Below are 21,680 nucleotides of genomic sequence, written 5' to 3'. Positions count from 1 at the left end.
CAATAAACGCCATCCGACAATTTGCTGGAGTGCTTCACGCCCTCATCGGGTCCGTTTGCGGCGAAATGTGAAGGGACGCCCTCGACTGAGCCACATTCAGACAAAAAAAAAAAGTAGTTGCCAGTAGGGCTGAACGATTTCAGGAAAAGATCGGATTGTGATTTTTCTGGCGGATAATTTCCATCCTTATGTACAGTCATATTTTCAAACATGGCATAAAAAGACATCCTTGAGGGAGTTTTCAAAATGTTTCAATAAAGAAAAAATTCAAAAAGTTCATATTTTCTGTTAAAAGGTCTTCATTGTCACATTCATTGTCAGAACATTTTAAAATTTTCAATTAAGTCGTTTCCAAGTTTGAAATTTACAGTGGAGCACACAAACAGATAAAAAAGAAAAAAAAACACGTAATTAGCAAGTATACTCGCCTATGCCAGTCAATATGAATAAAATAAATTTAATAAATGACAAAGCAAAGCTAAATAGATTTTTTTTTAAAACACATCAAACCCAAAGATCATTGTTTACCTTTCAATTCTCATTTTATGGTTAGAAATAGTGCAAACAAACAATACAGCTGATATCAATAATCCAATTCTATCATTTACTTTAGCATAACATGCACCGGATTTATTCTCTCTCTCGCAGGGGTAAAATAGTTTAGGATTTTTCATTATAGTTAGCTTGAATTTCATTTTTAACTTTTATGTAATCAAGTTAGGCACACGTAGCACGTGGCAACGCAAGATGGCCGCCAGTGGCTTCACTTCATGCACTTGTCAGCTGCCAGCAAAACAAGGACGATCGGCAACCGTGTGACGGTACGTCGACATGCAGTTGTTTTATTTTGGTGAAACCAGCAACGAGCTGATTGGTTTGACAAATTGGGTAAGACAAGAACGCTACAAAAAAAAAAAAAAAAACGCACACGTGATCCAATAACGCTAAATCGCTCAGCCCTCGTCACACAGCCAAAAAGCCACTCCCACCTTCGGCGAAGCCAACGTGTTTTTGGGGACGATTGGAACCCGGAACCTGAGAAGTGCGATGCGGTCGCGTTAACCGCTCAACCGCCGTGTCCGTCCGCGAGGGATCGCGACAGGTGCGTCTTGATGGTGTTGATGAGCTGCAGCTCCTCCTCCAGCGTCAGGTCCAAGTAGTCGTCCTCGTGACGCGGGATGTCCTCCAGAACCTCGTTCACCAGCTCGCTGTCGTCTGCCGGGCCACGCCTTTGATCACATTTTACTGCTGCCACACCACAAATCAAAAAGTCCTTCGTGACTATTTCCCAAATCAACAAATGAATGAGAGGCATTAAGTTGGTCACTTTCCGACTTGCATTGTGCCACATCCAAGATGGCGGACACATCGCCAAAAGCGTATACTGGCGCCACCTACCGGTCGAGCCGGACGACGTGCTGGGCTCCTCCTCAGAGGGGGGCGTGGCTAACGAGGGGATGGCTCCCCAGTTGTCCATCAGCAGCTCGGTCGCCGATTGGACGTCGCCGTCCGCCAACGCCAGCGCCGCCTCGGCCGGCGACCGCTCGAAGCCCAAATACAACAACTACACACACGATTGCAACATTCAGCAGATTGATTTGACGCTCATTCCCGAGGACATGTGACCAACCTGCTGCAGTTTCTGCTCGGTTTCGCTATCGGTCGTGGCGAGCGTCTGGCTGGCGTCCAGCAGGATCTGAAAGCGAGCGACGAGAGGAGAAGGTGAGCACCCCGCGATCCCGTCCCGCGACGGCGCCACGCGAGGCTAGCGGGCTAACTTGGAAGGCTCGGTTCACGTTTCCGTCGGCCCGCTTGAGCGCGGCGGCGGCGTCCCTGGCGGCGTAGCCCGCCTCGGTCAGGACGGCCAAGTTGGCCTTCGTCTGCTGCCGCTTGCGACGCTCCCGCTGCTTCAGCTCCTCCCGCTCCTGATTGCCGTGGCGACCACACATGAAGGAGACGTGCAGAGGAAGTCAAATGCACCAGTCAGAAAAAGTCTCGATTTTTTTGTGTCAACTTTCAAGTGAACATATTTGCAAGTCAGAAGCCATTTATTGGCTCATTAGCCACTTTGTGCTCCCATTGCTAATCTTGCTAGCAAGCAGATTTACCAAATTATTTGATTCCACTTGGGAGGGAGTTGGGGTGGGGTCAAACTCTTTTTTGTACCATTTCCCCCAGAGGGCCGTTGTACATGTTGTCTTATTGCACCAACTGCATTTGGTTGTTAACTCATTTGCTCCCCAAAATGTATAAATACGATCAAATTCAGTGTCCCAAAGACGTATTTATACGTTTTTTTAAATGCTAGCGCGTACAGAAGGCTTTGATGCAGCCTCTCAACCGCAAAGAACGGTTGGAGAAATTGTAGTTATTACACACACGGCCAGCAGAGCAAAAATAGATCAACAAGGGCCATGTTGAAAAAAAGCTCACTCAAAATTCTAATCAGATTTGTGAATAATGATGAAACTTAGCTACATTCTATTGCTAACTGCTGCAAAACAAAAGCAGGTAGAAATAAACTTTTTTTCCTGATGAAAGAAGAGACTCTAATCTTTCTTTTGGTAGGTTACATGTTTTTATAGTAATAGAGCACAATTTTCTGTGGGCCTTGCAAAATCAGTCAAAATCCAGTAAAACAGCCGTGAGCGAAGGGGGTTGCTTCAGTGAAAATGGCTGGGAGTTAAAAAGTTTTTTTATTTTATTTTAAGTCCCAGGTCCTACAAATTGCAGATTTGCATTGAGTAATTCCAAGTGGCGCCCCCTGGCCTGCGCTGTTACCTGTCTCTGATTGCTGACGAGCATGGCGGCCTCGTGCACGTCGCCGTGACACGCTCGCAGGCCCAGTCGGGCTTCTCGCTCGCTGAAGCCCAGCAGCATCAGCTGAGTCATTTTTTCCGCGTCGGGACACAAGCGTGCGTACAGCAGCTCCACCTGACGCAAACGCAAGACGGTCAGCGGCCGCAAACGCTCAAGTCAAGCCAACTGGGACAAAATGACAAAATGTCGCCAATGCCCAACAAGAGCCCAGCGACCTTCACTCAAACTTTGCCGACTGGCGTTTCCTACCTGGTTGAGTTGCTGCTGGGATTGAAGGTCGTTGCCGTCCACGAAGGCCAGCAGGCTTTGGAGGAGGTGCAGGCGCAGGAACAGCGCCTCCTCGCGCCCCGTGTTGCCCTACACACACACACGTAAACAGATCGTGTTGGCTGCCACCAGAAAAAGGGCTTGTCGTCCAAATTCCCAACGCACCTTGATCATCAACAACCTCTGCTGCTGCTCGCCGTAGCATCTGAGGAAGCAGCTCTCGGCCAACCGCAGGCGCTCCCGCCCGTCGTCCAGGCACGACAAGGCCTCCAAGGCTTGGTAGCACCAGACGATGTCCAGCTGCAGCACGCCGTGGTTGTCTACGGCGCCCAGCAGCTCCGAGCCGCACTCGCTGCACACGCACACGGGCGTCATCATCGCAGTCGTCGTCGTCATCCTCCTCATCATCATCATCATCATCCTCACCTGAAGTGGAGGTCGGCCTGCAGGAGGTGACAGAGTGCCTCGTCGTGGCGTTTCCTCTTCATGAGGGCTCGCCCCTTCTCATGGAGGCCCATGGCGAGGATCAGTGCCTGCAAGTCATTTGGAGTTTTGACCTTTTGAGCTGACAGGAAGTCTAAATAATAATAAATACAATCAAATAAAATAAATAATTAAATCCAAAACAAAACTCACTAATCACGAATACAAATTTTTAATTAAAATTAACATTAAGAAAATGCCAGGTAAAAGATAACGTGTGTGTGTTCCACAAGGTTCCATCCTCAGCGCCCTGTAGTTTTGTGTCAACATTTTAGAAATGTACCCAATGTATTTGTGAAAGTAGCTTAAAAAAAAATCAGGACAAGTGGGTTTTTGATTCCTTTAACACCTTTATTCATGGCACTATGAAATTTTATACAACTTATTAGTGCTGGGATAACTAAAAAAAAACAAAAAACATGACATTGACCATATTTGGACATCCTGGGTTCCCATCCAACAGCAACAACACCGATGTAAGAATTAGGGCTGGGCAATTAATCGAAATTTAATTACAATTTCAATTATTACACTCCACAATTACAACATCGACATAATCGTAAACAAAAATAATAGATTATTAATACTAATTAAAGTTTTTTAAATTTATATTTGCACCTTTATTTTGAAACGATTAATTTGTTTGGTCCAAAAGGAACTTGCATAATTATAGTGTTTCAAAGAAATGTATTTGTCTTAATATTTTTTACATGTTAAAACATTTTCTTGTTGTGTACCAAAAAACATGATTTCAATTATTACCAAATTAATCGTGACTAATATTTTCTTCTTAATTGAGCGGCCCGAGTAAGAATCCACAGAAATGACTGTATACTTGTGTACAATTTCCACGAACGTCCCACCTACCTTCTTCTCCTTGTGGGGGATCTTCAGCGGGTTTCCCTTCTGGTCGGCGACCTCCAGGAAGGGCGTGGTCTGAAGGTCTTCACTGCCGTCTGCCAACCACGAGAGTCTCTCAATGTTCCCGGAGGGTTAGCGCGTGCCGGCGTGCGGGTTTACCTCTCTCGGAGAGGATCTGGAAGCCTCTGTGCGTGCGCTGGACGCTGTGGTCGTGCGAGGTGGACTGCGAGGCGGGGTTGGCGTCCTGAGAAGTGGACTGCCCGGCGCCAGCGGAGGCGACGGCGCTGGCCTTGAGGACCATCATCTTGCTGTGGTTGCAAACGCCCTGCTGGTCCAGGCGCAGACCTGAATAGGGTTGCAAAATCAACCGAGTTGGATATTTTCCACCATAAAAATGCAGATGCTAGACTTGAGAAGCTTGACAGAAGATAAAGCCGATTTATTATTATCATGTTGGCTGGGACAAACGTCATCTCAACTCACCGCCATTCAGAGTTTTCCCGTTCAGGATCACCTTGAAGGATTTTAGGCCGACTTCTTCTGCGATCCTGCCGCATAGCCAAAAGTTAGCTGGTTAGCACCTTAGACAATAGACTTACTTACCAGCACGTAAATTCCTTAATGGATAAAAAATCATACTCCATCATTGCCATGGCTTACCTGTCCATCAACTCCTGAGCAGTCACGTCCAGCCTGGTCTCCATGAACATCTTTGACTTGCTGTCCTGGAAGCAGCACAGACACATCACAATGACCATAATGATGATAATGTTTATTACAGCAAACTGATGGGGATAAGGTTCCAGACTTACCTCAAAATTGTGAAAATCCGCAATACAGTACATTTTTTCAAAAGTTGATTTACTACATGCTTTTAGCATATGTGCACCTATTAAAAAACACCTCAACTTGTTTGTGACCTTTCCCCAAAACTCCCATGTTTCAATTTCCTAAATTCAAAATCAGTGTAGCTGCCACAGCTAGTCAGTGGGAGGCCAAACCAAACTACTGCTATTTCAACTCATACTGAGCAGCAAGCAACACATTTGGAGGAAAGCCACTGAAGCACATACCTTGCTGCAGTCTCGCGGCAGCAGCAGCTCCACGGTGGCCATGTTGGTTTCCCGAAAGGTGTGATTCCGCTGACCTCTCCTCAGCGCCTGCACGCGGATCACCTCCAGAGCACCGGCGACCTCTGACCCCGGTATGCGCAGCACGGCGCCGTAGCGCTCCGCTAGCTCCTGAAACACAAAGCAGAAAATCGAAAAAATATTCACGATCAAGTCCAGTCTAGTCCCTTTTTTGCCCATATGTGTCCTGACATCAAGTGGCGGCCAGTGTGGGTTGTATGAAAACAGGTGCAAAAGAAATAAGCTTTAATATTATTCAACCGAGACGCTGGAGATTCTAATTCACTGACAGCATATTGTAGTTGATGTTGGTTACCATGGCGACTTGTCGCGCCTTCTGGTGGACACTCGACGCAACGACAGTCAAAATCTCGAGCTGAGCGTCAACACGCACAAATACGGGCGTCCGTCATAATTAATAAAAATATAATCATAATTGCGGTGATGATCAGCGCAAGTAAAATGTAGACCTGCAGTTCCTCGTGTCCGGGCTGCTGCGCGTCGTCGCTGTAGGGCGCCTTCCACAGTTGGATCTTGTCCTGCTTGAGGAGTTTCTTCAATTTCGCTTCCACGTTCTGCTCCGTCATCCTCAACGACGAACTGAGTGACGACACAAGTTGACAACACGGCCTCGAACTCGAGTGGTTCCGGTTAGTTGGCTAGCTTAGCGTCCAAAAAGTTTCCTTCCTGTAATTAGCTCAGCAAGATAACGTGACGCCATGTTAAGGCAAGAAGGCCAGGCGCGTGAACATGGCCGTCAAATGCGTCGACGTGTGCGCTTCCAACGTCTTTAGGTCCAGGTTGCTGGAGTTTTCGCTGTTGTTTTTCTCACCACCTTCTTTCTTCGCTTTCTGTTTCTTTACGTCAACGGCGCATCCGAAGATGCTCTCAACTACGAAGATGCTCTCACTCGGATGGCCCTTCGCAGTTTCGCAGCGACACAAAACTGGCTCGGACATCGCTGGGAGGAGTGAAGCCCCTGTAAAATAGGCGATCTTTTTTGCTGCATTACGGAAGCGGAAGTTGACCAAAAAAAGCAAACGCATCAAAGTTAGCGAGTCAACACAAATGCTTTTTATGGCCTTCTGTGTTCACTTTTGCGCTTCTATTTCTTGCTGACTTAACACGGCGCCTCATTATTCTATAACATAAGTTAACAAATTACACATCAGAAGATGTGTACGTACTATCGAACACCGACCAGATACGTCACTTCCCGTTGTTGACCGACAGACTTGTTGGTCATCCGCTCCGTCGGCAGGTGGCAGCACTGACACGACAAACGACTGTGCAGTTGCAGTCTGTAGAAAGCTCAAATTGGCAACTCAACTAAACAGACACATTTCTATAAGAGTATAAAACGTGGGTGAATGCATCTCAAGTGAAACTATGAGGAATTGTTGACATGTGAAATTAGACACTAACTTGAATCAATCATGAAATGCACAAATCAAATATATTTACTGCTTGACAACTTTATTGGGAAAATGCATTAGGAAAGAGATTAATAGTACACAGGATGTCTTGAATGAACTTAACATTTTCAAGTTTGGGCTTGAAATGTGGACGGATGAGGTCAATATAATAAAATAGATCATAATTTGGGAATTTTATTACTTAAATGTGGGAATTTAGGGAATGTGAAAAATAGTTTCCAGATGTGCTGAATGAGCTGAAGATTGTGTTTGCAAGTTGCAGTGAATCGGTGGAAGAAGTCGAATGGCGAAAATTGACAGTATAGTAACAGCAACAACAAAAAGTTTTGGCGAGGCAGAATAATATTTGTGTCCAAGTCAAGAACATCGTAAAAAGTCCAATGCCACTTGTAAAAGGTGAGGCAGGCAGGCAGAACCCGCAACAGTTCCTCCAGTCCACTCATCTGATGTGCCTTGTGGACGCATTTGAACGTGTCCATTTTGCGTCTTCTTCTTGGTTCGTTTGCCATCTCATCTTGATCCATCTTAAATTTTCGACTTGGGTTTGTCTTAGATCTTCTACTATGTCCATCTGGCTCCTTCCATTTTGTTCATTTGTCAATTTTCTACTTGCTTCATCTAATATCTGCTACTGGATCCATTTGTCATATTTTCTTCTTTTGTGTCGGACATCTACTTTGTGCAATTTTAAAACCATTTGACCTCTTTTCTTTGGTCCATTTTTTTGTTCTTCATACATTTCATTCTGGCATCTTCTTTTGTTCTACTTGGTCTATCTACTACTTTCTACTCGGTCCATTCACATTCTTCATTAACTTGGTCCATCTAACACTTGTTTTGCCTTTTATGTGTCCTCTTGTGTTTGTTTGTGGTACTTTTGCAGCGACGTTCCCTCGCCAGCGTTTTGAGGAGCCGCTGAAGTTTCCGTTGCAAACGCTCGCGCCAGGTCGAATCCGCCGGGATGTTTTGCACGTGTCAGGAAACGTCGAGCTGCCGAGCATCCATCAGCGAGCGCGGAAGTTTCTGAGCGTCCGCTGGAAGCTCGGTGCCGTGATCTCCGCTCGGGGGGTTTGGACGCGTCCTTCAAATGAAACGCGAGACGCGTTTTTCTTGCTGAGCTGGCAATTTGCTCCTCGACCGTCCCGTTGACGGATTGTCAGCTTCGTCACGCCAGACGTCGTCTTGACGGTACTCGTCATCCTCATCATCTTCGCCCCGGCTGGCTTGGACGGCGAGTGGACTTTTCCACAGCGCCGGCGCTGCCTCTGTGCGGAAGGCCCATCATCAATCAACAATCGGATGCCCCTGGGCGGCCGATTGTTGCTCACGCCATCAATCAGCTTTCACCTTGCAAGGTTGCGCCGGTTTTTGGGCCCCGTCTTGACGCGACTTTCTACGTGTGATAAATGAACGGAATGAATGACTGGATGAATGAATGGCACTGGAAAACATGGATGGACCAATGGACAGATTGATGAATGCATTTATGAATGAGTGGAAGAATGGACGCAACGATGGATGAATGAATAAAAACATGGATATAATAACTTGACAAATGGAGGAATGAGTGCATAAACAAACGATTAGTTTAGTAAACAGAGTATGAATGGATAGACAAATGAAAACATGATGGATGAATGAAACTCGATACATGGATAGACGGATCAATGAGTGAATAAGCAAATGAGTGGATGAATACATCGTCAATGAATACATGGATGGATGCATAAACAAATGATTGGATGAACACACAGATGAATGAATGGATGAATGAAGCTCCATAAACAGAGGGAGGGATGAATGAATGGACGGACAAACGAACAGATGGATTAAATGAATGCATGATGAAATTATTAGATTCATGAACAGATGATGAATGAATGCATGGATGATGGGTGGAAAAAAAAAATAGTCAAATGAGTGGATGAATAAATGGAATGGATGAATGCATGGATGGATGAATAAACAAATGATTGGATGAGTGAATGAACGAATGAATGAATGGACGGATGAATAACCAGACTGATAAATGGATGGATGGACGAATGAATGAATGGTGAGGTTATCGTTGCCATGGTTACGCGCACGGGCCATACAAGGCAGCGTCAGAGTTCAGGTGAAGTTCATCGGTGAGCGTATGTAGGACACGCACGCACACACACTGCTGCGTTCAGGTCCGCTGGGACCAAGCAGCGCCGGCGCCGCCGCCGCCGCCGCCGCCTTGCGAGAGCGTTTGAAGCCGTGTGAAGCGTCAGGCGGCGTGCTAATGATGCTAATGATGATAATGAGTTTCCCCGAGTGACCTGCTGCGTCTTGCTGCTGCAGTGCATCATGGGACACGCGGGCCACATGGCAAGGAAGCGTCGCCATGCAGGACAGGTCAAAGGTCAGAGAAACTAAAATGTGTGTTGAATGAATACGAAATGTGGCTTTTAATGCATCTTCATATGAAGGGAAATGAGAAAGTCTTTGAAATGTGTGTGAAATCAATACATGAAATGTTTCTTGAAATGTGTAATTACAAGTTGGTTTGCCTTTTAATGTGTTCTTCCAAACGCTTTGCGTTGTTTTCAAGAATGCGCCATGAAAAGAGTTGGTTTTGGGAGCAAGTGCGTTTAAGGTGAGCGCTGTGTAGCGGCGCGCGCCTGCCGCTGTCCTGACTCGACTCTCGGGGCTTTGAAGCGAGCTGCCGAGCGGCCAATCAAATCGATGCACTGCCTCGCTTTCAAGTGCATTCACCTTAAACAACACCAAAACACATCAATGCATATGAATAATTCATCAGGCGCGGGCAAAGTACAGCGCGTATACATTCAAGCCACATCCGATCGAAATCTAATCGGCCTGTCATCGCCTCGGCTCCCTTCCTCCTCCGTGCGCCCGATTGACTCGGGCCGCCGGAGACCGCTCGCTCGCTCGTCCTCATTGACATTCCCCACACTGCGGAGGAATGTCCGTCCGTGTGTGTGTGTGTGCGTGTAGTTTACATGTCCTCACATGACTTCCACCTCCGCGTTGTGATCTCTTCAAGCATGACGTCACGTGTTAACGGTGGATGTTATGTTGACTTTGCGATGACATCCTGGCTGTGTTCTGCACGATAGACTGAAGTCGCGCAGTGAGAAGATGACGTCGCATAATTGGTGGCCTTGAAAAGTTGTCAACAACCAAAGCTGTTTTAGTCCAGTATCAATCACGCTTGTTCGTTTTTATCGAATCTCATCACGTTTTTATTTGGTTAACTTTTAGTCGTCTATAAATCTAGCATTTTAGTCTTCATTTTAGTCCAAGAAAACGTAATTTTATTCGCCTAGTTTTAGTCAACAAATACTGTCAACGTTTTAGTCTAGCTTTAGTCAGGACATTCATTTTACCTCAGTATTTTTTTTTGTCAGCAGATAATGTTGTACATTTCAGATCTAAAACTCTTTCCCATAAAATTTTCTCTCATCTTTTTGAGGAAAAATAACTTCACACACAATTACAGTATATCAACAAGTGGCTGCAATGACTCCATGCTATGAGCTAGTAAATTAGCCAGCATTAGTTAGCAGTCAGATGAACATTATTGATGGAACGTTATAGCCGTTGGGTTAATGTTATAACTATAATTGACCTTTTTTTAAACATAAAAATCTTGATAAAAAAGAAAAATAAAAAGCCAAAAGAAGCTGTCAATCAAACGGCTTACCCTCCAGACCATCGTCAAACATCCGCGAGGCAGAAGAGCAGCCGCTCCACTATGTGTGAGAGACGCTTTTTCTGGAAAACAGAAAGTGGGGAAAAAAAACTTTGTCAGGGTCGTCCACTTGTTGCTCAAAGTGAGGAAGACAATGATGACGATGATGATGATGATGATGATGTGCACCGGTTTGACTCAGAAGGGAAAAGTGACGGCGCAGACGAGACCTTCGTGTGTGTGCGAGCGAGCGTCATTGATGATGATGATGTCACACGCCAACACTTTGAGCGTCATCACACGTCTGCTCACCTTCCTCCAACATCGCTCCTCATCCTCGTCATCTTCGTCATCCTCGGCGTGAGGGCAGGGCCATGGCAAAAACGCTGGCAAAAACAAGAAAAGTCTTTTAAAAATAAAAGTCAAGAGAAGCCTTGAGGAACGAATTGACAACTTTTCTCGCAAACACGCGCACACACAATGCGTCACTTAAGAATCGAAAAGTGGTGTAGACGGGAAGACGACGTCAGAAAGTTGAGTAATGAGACAAAGCGGGGAGAATGTTTGTGTTTTGAATAACTGCAGCAAATGCTGAGTCAGCGCGCGCGCACGCACGTGCACGCACACACACACACACACACACACACACACACACGGTAGTTGTGTTAGGAGACACCACGTCGACGCGTTTGGCCAAGTCCCGCCTCCTCCCCTCTGGCTGTCTCCCATCATTTCCTGTTCCTGTTTGGACATCGGACATATGGCGCTCTGGCGCGTGCGTTCACTGAGGTCACGGGCTTTCCCCCAACACACACACACACACAGTGTTGTCATGAATGTTTGTGGCCTCGCACCGTCGCCACGGCAACCAAGGACGTGCGGTGACATCGTGGCGTGACAAGTGTCACTGGAGGACCTCGCTCAGTTTGCGTGTTGGGAATCCCTCACAAGCCTTGACATGGAGTTCCTAAAAGTCACGGAAATAAATAACAAAACAAAAAAAATCATATACCCCAAGATGCATTGCGTCCAAACAGAAAAATTATTTTCCATATTGCCATCTAGTGGAAGGCCATTTAATTATTCTGCGTGTCACATCACGTTGAAAGTTCGAATCTGAACATCCGTCACCAGATGACTCGCTATTCCGCCCGGTGGCGCGTTAAGAAAAGCGTGCAGACGCGCGACGAGTCACACGTTGATGACGCCACGCCGTGAAGATGTCATAGCAGATGTTGGAGCCCTTTTTCCTCAGAACTTCTCAGCAACGACAGTAGCAACACACACCATTTACGCGCACGCACACACGGGGGCGTTCCCCGGATATGGTGAGAACACGTCACAAAGCGTCCAAAATAGAGAACGTGGTCAGAAGAACCACATCAAGCGACTCACACAAAGTAGCGGTTCAGTTTTCACGATGACTGAACTCCTGAACCTCTCAAACTAAAACACTTGAGAACCTCCCTGAGGTCACTTGAATCTCCTTGGAACCTGTGAAAGGTCATTAGCGATAGCCTGGAACGTCTGATAGGTCTCTAGAACCACCTTACTGTATTTAATGGGATCCACGATGGGTTCTTTAAAACCTCAGATCGGTCTTAGAACTGCTCAATAAAGTCTCTGTTAAGTCATTACAACCACCTTAGAACCTCTGACAAGTCTTTAGAACTGTCCAAGCTGGGCTTAGAAATAGTCTAGAACCTTTGATAGGATCTCAAATAGGTCTTAAGAAATGCTCTATACCCCATTAAAACCTGTTATAGGGCATTAGAAATAGCCTGGAACCTCTGATAATTCTTCACAACCACCCTAGAACCGTCTTTACAACCACCCTCAACACGTTGATAGGTTGTTAGAACCAGTAGCACCTCTAATAGGTCGTTAGAACCACCATAGACCCTCTGATAAGTCTTTGGAAACATGATAGGCCAGTAGAAAAAGCCTTCAGAACTCTGATAGGTCTTCAGAACCACACTAGACCCTTTGATGCAGGTAGTTAGAAATAGCCTAAACACCTGAGAATCACTGTAGAACCTCTCTGATAAGTGTTCATAAACGCTCTAGAAACCCTGACTGATCGTTAGAACCACCCTAGTACCTAATTATAACCATGTTAGAACCTGTGATAGATCAAGAGCAATAGTTTCGAACCTCTGACAGGTCTTTTGAACCACCCAAGAACACCTGATACATCTTTTGAAAGACTTGACGTTAGATAAGTCTTTAGAAACACTCTAGAACCTTGCAGTCAGAGATAGTCTAGACACCTGAGAATCACTCTAGAACTTCTCTGATAAGTGTTCATAACCACTCTAGAAACCCGGACTGATCGTTAGAACCACCCTAGAACCTTTAATTACGACTATGAGTCTTTAGAACCACTCTAGCTCCTAGGAAAGGGCTTTAGAAGTAGCCGTCAATCACCAATAAATTGTTAGAAGACCGACCTTCAAACCGCTGACAAGCTGACAAGATTTTTGATCTACTGTATATTAGGACCCAGATTTAATGTTTGTGGACTCCATACAGTCTTTGGAAGCAGCCTAGAACACGGGGGAGGTTTTAGACGGAACCTAGAGGCTGTCCTGCATCCTAGCTCATATGCAAGCTCCATGAAAAAAGTCAGACATGTCCATGATTGCTGCAAAAAGAAGAAAAAAAAACATAAAAAGAAGTGAGGTTGAGGGTGGGTGGCCGTCTGCCTGGCCCGCATCATCTGGCACTGACGCAGACGGGAAAGATGATGTTTCATTCGGACACTCACGGCAAGTCATGGGGAAGTTCAAAGTGGGGACCACCAGGCGGGGTGGGGAGGGGGGGTGATGGGAAAGAAGCTGAGAAGGTAAAAGTTGGATGCGCGTGAGTCACAAAGAGAGCGAGAGAGAGAGTGGAGGGAGGGAGGGAGTTTGCCGGCCAGGGACGACCGCAGAGATAGAGAAAGAGAGAGAGAGAGAGAGAGAGAGAGAGAGAGAGAGGGGAGCGCGGTTCCACCCACCAAGCTGAAAGCATTCAACTAGTGCGCCAAGGATCATTGAAGGATCACTCAGCCGGGAGGAAGCGGAGAGTAAGCGCCTGCCAGGATCGTCGGGAGAGCCAGCACCACAAGTTGACTCGCTTTCATTCCTCTTCTCCGGCCCGCCTGCGTGCGTTTCCAGCGGCCGCACCAACTTGGAAGTCGCCACCTTTTCCCTGCCGCCATGTCCGCGCTGACGGCGCTGAGCGGCGCCGTGCTGCTCCTGCTGCACGTGTGCCAGTCGTCCTCGGACCTGACTCACGCCGCCGAGCCCGCCGGCCGCTGCCCCTCCTGCGCCCTGGCCGGCATGCGCGGGACCCAGGGCGCTTCGGCCCGAGAAAGCCAGGAAGAGGAGACGGCCCAGCGGGAAGTGGTGGAGGCGGTCAAGAGGCACATCCTCAGCATGCTGCACCTCCACACGCGCCCCAACATCACCCGACCCGTGCCCCGCGCCGCGCTCCTCAACGCCCTGCGCAAGCTGCACGTGGGCCGGGTGGCCGACGACGGCAGCGTGCACATCGAGGGGGAGGCTGAGGGGAGGGGGCGGGGGGGAGGCGGTGGGGGCGGAGGGGTCGCGACCCCGCCGGCCGGCGCTGCCCGGATCCGGGATGACGACGAGCAAGACACCACCGAGATCATCACCTTCGCCGAGCCAGGTGAGTCTGCGCTAAACCGCGCTAACGGCATGCTAATTCAGAATTCAGACTTTTGTTTGTTTTTCAACTTTTACTGATGTCGTTTCTGAATGGATCAGTTTTTTTTCCCAGTCATGTTGAAACTGTAGCAAACAGCCAAACAAAAGTCTTGAAAAACTTTCTCATGCTATTCAACAGTGAAGTGTCCCCAACTTTTTCTGTCTCATTTATGATGAACACTTCGGCTTACAACACTACTGCATTTTAATATAGGTTAGGTATAGTAGTTAGCTCTCTTCAGTAAATCTGCACTTTCCGTAGTTCTCCGTGAAAGGATCTTTGTATTTTTTCAGCTGCAAACATCTGCTTTTAATTTGGAAAGCCATCAGCAACCTTTTTGCCAATTTTTTGGCACATGTTTATGGACCAAACCCTTAAGTGAATCATCATCAATTTATGTTAGTGCATTTTCAGCACTGTCAATTTGAAATAATGTCCTTGTTGTTTTGGAATAAAGGAATGGAAGTGAATGTTGTTCATGTTAATCAGCAAATTAATCTATTATATATATTAAAAAAAAGTCCTATGCATTTTTTTGGGGTGGAGTAAAAAGTTTGAAAATCAACAGGAAGTAATGTCAGGTGCAGCGGTCGTGCCCCTGGCGGCCACAGGAGGGCGCCGCCCCTCCTTTGGCCAAAATACGTAGGCGGAGCCGCCGCTCCGAAAATAGCCTCCGATCCCTCAAAAGTGTTGTTGTTGTGCGCTTGAACGCGACGCCGTGAGAAGACGCAGCGGCGCACCGGCCACTCGCGCTTTTGTTGCCGACAAGCGATGCGTTCAGGGACTCGCTAATTAATTGGGCAAAGAAGACACAACGGAATTCTTGGCCGAAAGTTTAGTAGAGCACACAAAAAACCCGTCAGGGCGTGCGTGTGCGTGCGCACGTGTGTGTGCAAGAGGCGCACAGAGGACAATTCGGCTAATTGGACTTAATTGAACACATCATTAGCGACATTCCTCACAGCACTTTCATGTGTCGGCCATGTTGACGAACTCTTTGTTGCTCTTCGCTCAAGATTCATACTGCCAACTTTTCATCCTTTCTTTTTCTTTTTTTTGATGCCGAGTCGCTCGGAGTAAACAACATTGCTCACCTTCTTAGCCAATCACGCAGCATTTGTGACAGGTGGAGGCGTGGCCAATTAGGGCATGTGGTGACAATCATTCCCTACTCACTAATTGGGACGTTTTTCACATCATTTGAGTCATTTCCTGGTATTTGCGAATGCAAAATGGCTGCCGCATCCTATAGCACACTCTCACAGATCCATCTGGTGTATTGCAACAACATCTTAAAGCTCCCTCTAGTGGCACTAAGACAGCTTGAGGAGCATTTAGAAAAGAAGAAAAAAAAACATTTTATCCGTTTTTATGGGGAAAGCATCTTAAGCAATAGGAGAAAAATACAAACTTCATTTCGGACACATCATGGAGAGGATGACTTAACATTTTTTTCTTCTTCTTGGAAATAATTATTAACTTTTAATGTTAACTGCCAATAATTCAAATATCAGTCAAATTGATTTTCAATATAAAATTCAGTGTGCTATCCATCTTATTTGCTATTTTAAAAAAGTCACTTATTCATTGTTTTGCTGCTCAGGACAAAGCAATACAATTATTAATTAGCGCCATCTTGTGGAGTTTTGATGCCAAGGAACTATGTTGAATCGAATTGAGGAGATTCTTTGAGACCATATTAGTCTTTCGTCACCATCTTGGGGACAAAGAACTATGATGAAGTGAATGAAGGAGTTTCAAAAGGAATGCTTTGCCGCCATCTTGTGGCAATTACTTGCGATTCCCAAAAACGGACCCAAAAATCCTCCTGGCTTCTTTTGTCTTTGTGTGCCGTGCGGCGACCAGTCCTTTGTTTACATACATGGGCTCTGAAGTGACTAGCGACCAGTCCAGGGCGACCGCTCGCTCAAAAGTCCGCCAGGACAGACTCAATACCAGCTCTCACACTTATGAGGCACTACGAGCGCTTCCTAACGTGCAAGTGGAGATGATTGGCAGGACTGAGGGCAGACGTGATTGGCGGCGGTGGGCGTGTGTGGCCGGACATCTTGTTTTGGCTTCCTGTCTGGGAAGAATCCCGTCTGCAAGTCCGCTTTGATCCGCCCAGAGGAAAAGAAGCCGCAGAGAGATGGATGTTTTTTCCCCCCATCTTGACGGCGAGCGCGTTTCAATCATTTGGCGTCGGGGACACGCTGGCGGCTTTTGTTTACCAGCTGTTTCACGCCCATTTTCCAACCGGTGCGTGCGTGTGTGTGTGCGTGCGCGCAAAGACTAACATGTGCTGCCAATAAGGCCGAGAGGGCGTGGACTCTAGTGCGCATGTTTGCGCGTCCTTTGAGCCTGACACTCGTCAATGAGGGAATACGCTTGATGAAAATCAACAGGATGCTTTTCATGTGGTTCGGGGTTTTTTTTTTTTTTCCAGCAAGGATGAAGAACAAACGCTCAGCTGAATAAGAAAGCGTATGGCTGCCACGATGAGGGGAAAAAAAGTTCAGGATCATTACTCGAGCGATGATATGATGAATGTAATAAATTTCACATTTCAATATGATCATTTTCATGTTTAAACTTGATAAATATATATTTATGTACGGCCGTATATTTTTGTTTTTTACTTGATAAAGTTCACATTTTTAAGATGATACATTTCCCGTTATTACATAATAAATTTAATATTTTAACGTGATAAAGTTTTCTTTGATAATGTGATAAATTTCACGTCTCAACGTGATAAATTTAATGATTAAATTAAAGATTTATTTCACATTATTATATGATAAATTTGTCGAATGCGGAAGTGAAATTGATTAGGTGATTTGTTTTGACGTATGTTTGTGCACGCATGTTTCTCGTCGTGAGGCATTCAAGGTCATGTGATATTGCGGGAGATTGAAAATATAATCCCCATTGGAAATTTTTCTGATTGTAATTGTTTGTTTTTAAATGTAATCCACCCAAATTGGATGGTCATCGATTAATAGAAATCATAATCGACAAATTGTTTATAAAAATAAATGTTAGTTGCAACTCTAAAAATATGACTAATTTGTGAGTATTTGGAACTACTTTACAATCCCAGTGTCGTTGCCATGGTTACCTGACAGACGTGTGCACGTTTTCCCACTCAAATGGGACGTTGCAGCCCCGTGATGCGGCGGTGCGTTCACTGCCTCCTCGTCGGCTGAAAAAAATGAATTGACAGAGTGTTGATGATGATGATGATGACGGCAAGCGAGATCGTCACCTCTGAGTATCCGCTGCAAACGTGTGAAGGGAGCGCCCCCGCACGCCACGACTGGCGCACGAGTGGCGGCCGTCGTGACTCGGACTTTGCGTTGTTGACGCCCACCAGCCGGCCGCACGTGATATCGCCCTTTACCGACGACCTTTGGTGAACCCACGCACCGATTTGACACTAAAACTAAATCTTCCCCATTCGATGTTTTAAGCACCCCTTAAAATCTTACTACTTTACTTTTTTAAATATCGTCGCTGTCCTGTGAAAAATACATCAATTTCTTTTTTTCTTCCTTTTTTTTTTGCATTGTTACTTTTATGGGATGAAACTGAATGCAGACATCCCAATTTTTTTTTTTAAAAAAAAGAGTTTTTCACAGGACAGTGGCGTTATGTTGTAATTCTGATACATAACATACCCCCACCCCCCAAAAAGTTACATAAAAAAAATGACATTTTAAAGAAAGACTTTAAAATGAATGATAAAAAAAAAATAAAAAATCATGTAAAATTTTCCTTAAAATTGCATGAAATTTATGGACATTTTCTATTCTTCTCATTTCAAATTTCTAGCTCCTGATCATAAACATCTACATGCGGGTGTTTTTTTTAGGAAGAACCGAAAATGCACCTAACAAAAACAAACTAATGGGATTTGCGGGGTTGTTCTTAAATGGTATCGGAAGCTTTCGAATGGTTCTTAAGACTTATCAGAAGTTCTGAAGTGTTTTTAAAGACTTGCCAGAAGCCAATTCTAACAAGGTTCTAAAGTGGTTCCAAAGACCTGTCAGAGGTTCTAATGATGTGTCAGAGGTGTTAGTGTGGATGCAAAGACACTTTTCAGAGTGTCTAGGATGGTTCTAAAGACCTCTCAGAAGTTCTAGAGTGGTTCCAATCTGGCAGAGGTTTTTAGTAGGGTTCCAAATACTTGTCAAGGGTCCGAGGCTATTTCGAATGACCTATCACGGGTTCTAAGGTGACTCTAAAGACTTATCAGAGGTTCTATGGTGTTTGTAAAGATCTAGCAGATTTTGCAAGGCAGTTCTAAAAACCTATGAGAGGTTCTGGAAAGTTTTTGATCAGGCTGGAGACTCCAAAAGGAATATTATTATTTATATATTATTAAAATATTTTGCGAGTAGTGCATGCGGCGTAAACACGCGGCTATATGTGTGTGTGTTGAGTTGCCATGGTTACCTGCAGCTGACTGTGTTTGTCTTGTGGATCTCAGGTGATGCCCGGGACACGGTGACCTTTGTCCTGCCCAAAGATGGCGGCGGCGGAGGTGGCAGCGGTGAGGTGTCTCTGGTGGAGCAAGCCAACGTGTGGCTTTTCCTGCGATTGGCCAAGAACAACCGCAGCCGCGCCAAGGTGGCTATCCGCCTGTTCCAGCGCGGCGCCGCCTCGTCTTCGCCGGAGGACGACGTCTTGCTGGCGGAGAAGACGGTGGACACCCGCCGCAGCGGCTGGCACACTTTCCCGGTGTCGGCGGCGGTACAGGCGCTTCTGCAAAGCGGCGGCGGTGGCGGCGGCGCGGCGCTCAGCGTCAGGGTGTCCTGCCCGCTCTGCGCCGACTCGGGCGCGACGCCCGTGCTGGTGTCCGGCGGAGGAGCGTCGCAGCAGCAGCGCGCCAACCGGCGAGAGCAATCCCCACGGGAGCAGTCGCACCGGCCCTTCCTGATGGCGGCCGTGCGGCCGGAGGACTCGGGCGACTCGCGGCGCCGGCGCAAGCGGGGCCTGGAGTGCGACGGCAAAGTGCGGGTGTGCTGCAAACGCCACTTCTACGTCAACTTCAAAGACATCGGCTGGAACGACTGGATCATCGCGCCCGCCGGCTACCACGCCAATTACTGCGAGGGCGAATGCCCGCTGCACGTGGCCAGCATCACGGGCTCGGCGCTCTCCTTCCACTCCAACGTCATCAGCCATTACCGCATGCGGGGCTACAGTCCCTTCCAGGACCTGCGCTCCTGCTGCGTGCCCACGCGGCTGCGCGCCATGTCCATGCTCTACTACAACGAGGAGCACAAGATCATCAAGAAGGACATCCACAACATGATCGTGGACGAGTGCGGATGCTCCTAGACGCCTCCTGGACGCTCTACGGGCCGGTGGATGCGTCGCGCCGGGCAGCCGGGCCACGTCGGGTCACGTCCGTCCTCGGGGCACTTTCAGACAAAAAGGAGAAGAAGAAAAGAAGAATATTAATATATTTTTGTTAAGAACGGAGTGGACGTTTGTTAGTGTGGCTGAGACTAAGTTGGCGGCGGCGGCGGCGGGGCTGACACAGCACAAACTATGCAACTTGTTTGATTACAGTGAACCCCTGATTATCGCGCGGGATACGTTCCGCACAAAAGTAATAACTTGACACCTCCCACATGTGTCAGAAAGAATTCCTTAGCACCCGTTCTCACACTGCCAAGAAATGAAGGACTTACATATTCACTTTGTCGAAAACAAAAGCTGGTTATTTGTCACTCCCACTTAAGGCTGCTATATGTAACAATTTACCCCAAAATATCTTTTTATTTGACCATTTTTGACTGAAACATCTTGACAATGGGTACTCCGACAAGCCTCTGGCCAATAGTGTTCGAAATTCCCATGTGTGCATCGTGTACGTGAAGAAGTGTGTGTGCAGTTTCATTTTTCAGCCACAGGTGGCAGTAGTGATTCGAAATTCAATTTTCTGCATTCAGCTGCTTTAAGGATAAAAGACACATCGTGAGTTGCCAATCACGTATCCAAACACCAAAATGTTCAACCAAACCAGATAATATTGAATGTCCGCTTGCGTCATGCTAACATATGGTGCGAAAGGCCATAAACAGGACAATGAAGAATAATGTGTTATACCACACTGACGGCGCAAAATGTTACGTTCAGATTTGTATACTGTCAATCCCTCCTACCCCAATTTTTTTTTTATAATTATCGATCCATGCAAACAATGAACCGCGATATTGCGGGGATTCACTGTACTAGCAACTTCCTCTTTTTTTCTTTTGTTTGCTGACTCTTTTAAACGCACCAGGAAGAAAGATGGATGTGTGTGTGTGTGTGTGTGTGTTGAGAATACTTGAATGAAACAAGTTGGCTTGGCTGCTGGAACCAAACACTTCTGTTACCATGGTTACCATGTTCTGATGTTTACCATCACTAAATATATGACTATTATTGTTCATGTTAATAATAATGATAATAATAATAATGATGATAATGTTATATGTTGTTGTTTGCGAACTGTTTTTGCACTATAGCGAGACTCCAGGTCACAGGTTCAATTCCCCGCCTTCAAACACACAAAATGTCCGCTATACATTCACTGGCGACGACGTTAGCATAGCAACCAGCTAACCACCTGCTAGCCGCGCGTGGAGCTATGTGATTGGTCAAATGTTCACCAGCGTCACTTTTCTTTCACTTTTAGTTCGTTTCGGACACCAAAGAGGCTCGTGTGTGCGTGTGTGGGTGCGAGTGTGTGTGTGTGTGAATACGCTGGAACGTGAGCTCAAGTTTCCTAAATGTACATTTGTGTCCCCAAAAGACTGACTGGTGTCAAGTGTGTCCTCCTCCTACATTTCCCACATTGCTTTGCTCCTCCACATTGCTGTGTTTCGGGGGGGAGGCAAGAAAATGTTGTCGTTCACCAAAAACGTCTTGTTGGCCAACTTCCCACACACAAAAAAAAGAATAATAACAAAGGAGGAACCGTTGTGTTGTTGACACTGAACAAGAAGGACGAAGAATAAAAGCCTATTTTTTATTCTGTAAATATGGAAATCATGGCTTTGATGTACAAATGTGCTTGTGACATTTTCTGATCTAATTTATTGGACTTTTCTGCTTCACATTAAAGTTTCAAACAACAAAACACAAACGTCTGAGTATGATTATGTCAAATGGAAACTTTTGGAGCACGAGATCCAAACGGAAAGTTTCACATGTAACAAAGGCAGAAGGGAAATAATGAAAGGAATATTTACGGATCTTCAATACAAAAAAAATGGATGCATAAAATTCCACCCC

The 21,680-nt window shown here is 46.2% G+C and overlaps 2 protein-coding genes across 4 annotated transcripts; one reads left to right on the top strand and one right to left on the bottom strand.

The window, feature by feature from the left end:
* Positions 1–281: 281 nt before the first annotated feature.
* nub1 (negative regulator of ubiquitin-like proteins 1) lies at positions 282–17,583 on the bottom strand. 3 transcript variants are annotated; one of them, XM_077554007.1, is made up of 16 exons: positions 17,509–17,583; positions 10,989–11,062; positions 10,689–10,759; positions 5,505–5,672; positions 5,092–5,156; positions 4,915–4,979; positions 4,591–4,776; positions 4,438–4,526; positions 3,514–3,620; positions 3,253–3,439; positions 3,070–3,177; positions 2,782–2,934; positions 1,779–1,925; positions 1,631–1,696; positions 1,399–1,564; positions 282–1,248 (listed from the first exon to the last, which is right to left on the bottom strand). In XM_077554007.1, the coding sequence occupies exons 2-16, from the start codon at positions 10,999–11,001 to the stop codon at positions 1,067–1,069; spliced, it is 1,773 nt and encodes a 590-aa protein (XP_077410133.1). In that variant the 5' UTR covers positions 11,002–11,062; positions 17,509–17,583; the 3' UTR covers positions 282–1,066. The 3 variants fall into 3 exon arrangements, with proteins under 3 accessions (XP_077410133.1, XP_077410130.1, XP_077410132.1); XM_077554004.1 differs by lacking the exons at positions 10,689–10,759; positions 10,989–11,062; positions 17,509–17,583 and adding an exon at positions 6,032–6,540; XM_077554006.1 differs by lacking the exons at positions 10,689–10,759; positions 10,989–11,062; positions 17,509–17,583 and adding an exon at positions 6,032–6,540 and having other exon boundaries at positions 282–1,245.
* Positions 13,602–21,509, top strand: inhbaa (inhibin subunit beta Aa). The gene is made up of 2 exons (XM_077554012.1): positions 13,602–14,348; positions 18,880–21,509. The coding sequence occupies exons 1-2, from the start codon at positions 13,877–13,879 to the stop codon at positions 19,731–19,733; spliced, it is 1,326 nt and encodes a 441-aa protein (XP_077410138.1). The 5' UTR covers positions 13,602–13,876; the 3' UTR covers positions 19,734–21,509.
* The last annotated feature ends 171 nt before the right edge of the window (positions 21,510–21,680 follow it).

The sequence above is a fragment of the Vanacampus margaritifer genome, chromosome 20 (genome assembly GCF_051991255.1).
Source record: "Vanacampus margaritifer isolate UIUO_Vmar chromosome 20, RoL_Vmar_1.0, whole genome shotgun sequence".
In the NCBI taxonomy this organism is placed as follows: domain Eukaryota; kingdom Metazoa; phylum Chordata; class Actinopteri; order Syngnathiformes; family Syngnathidae; genus Vanacampus; species Vanacampus margaritifer.
Note: the sequence above shows the minus strand (reverse complement) of the source record. Positions and strands in the feature narration are given on the sequence as shown.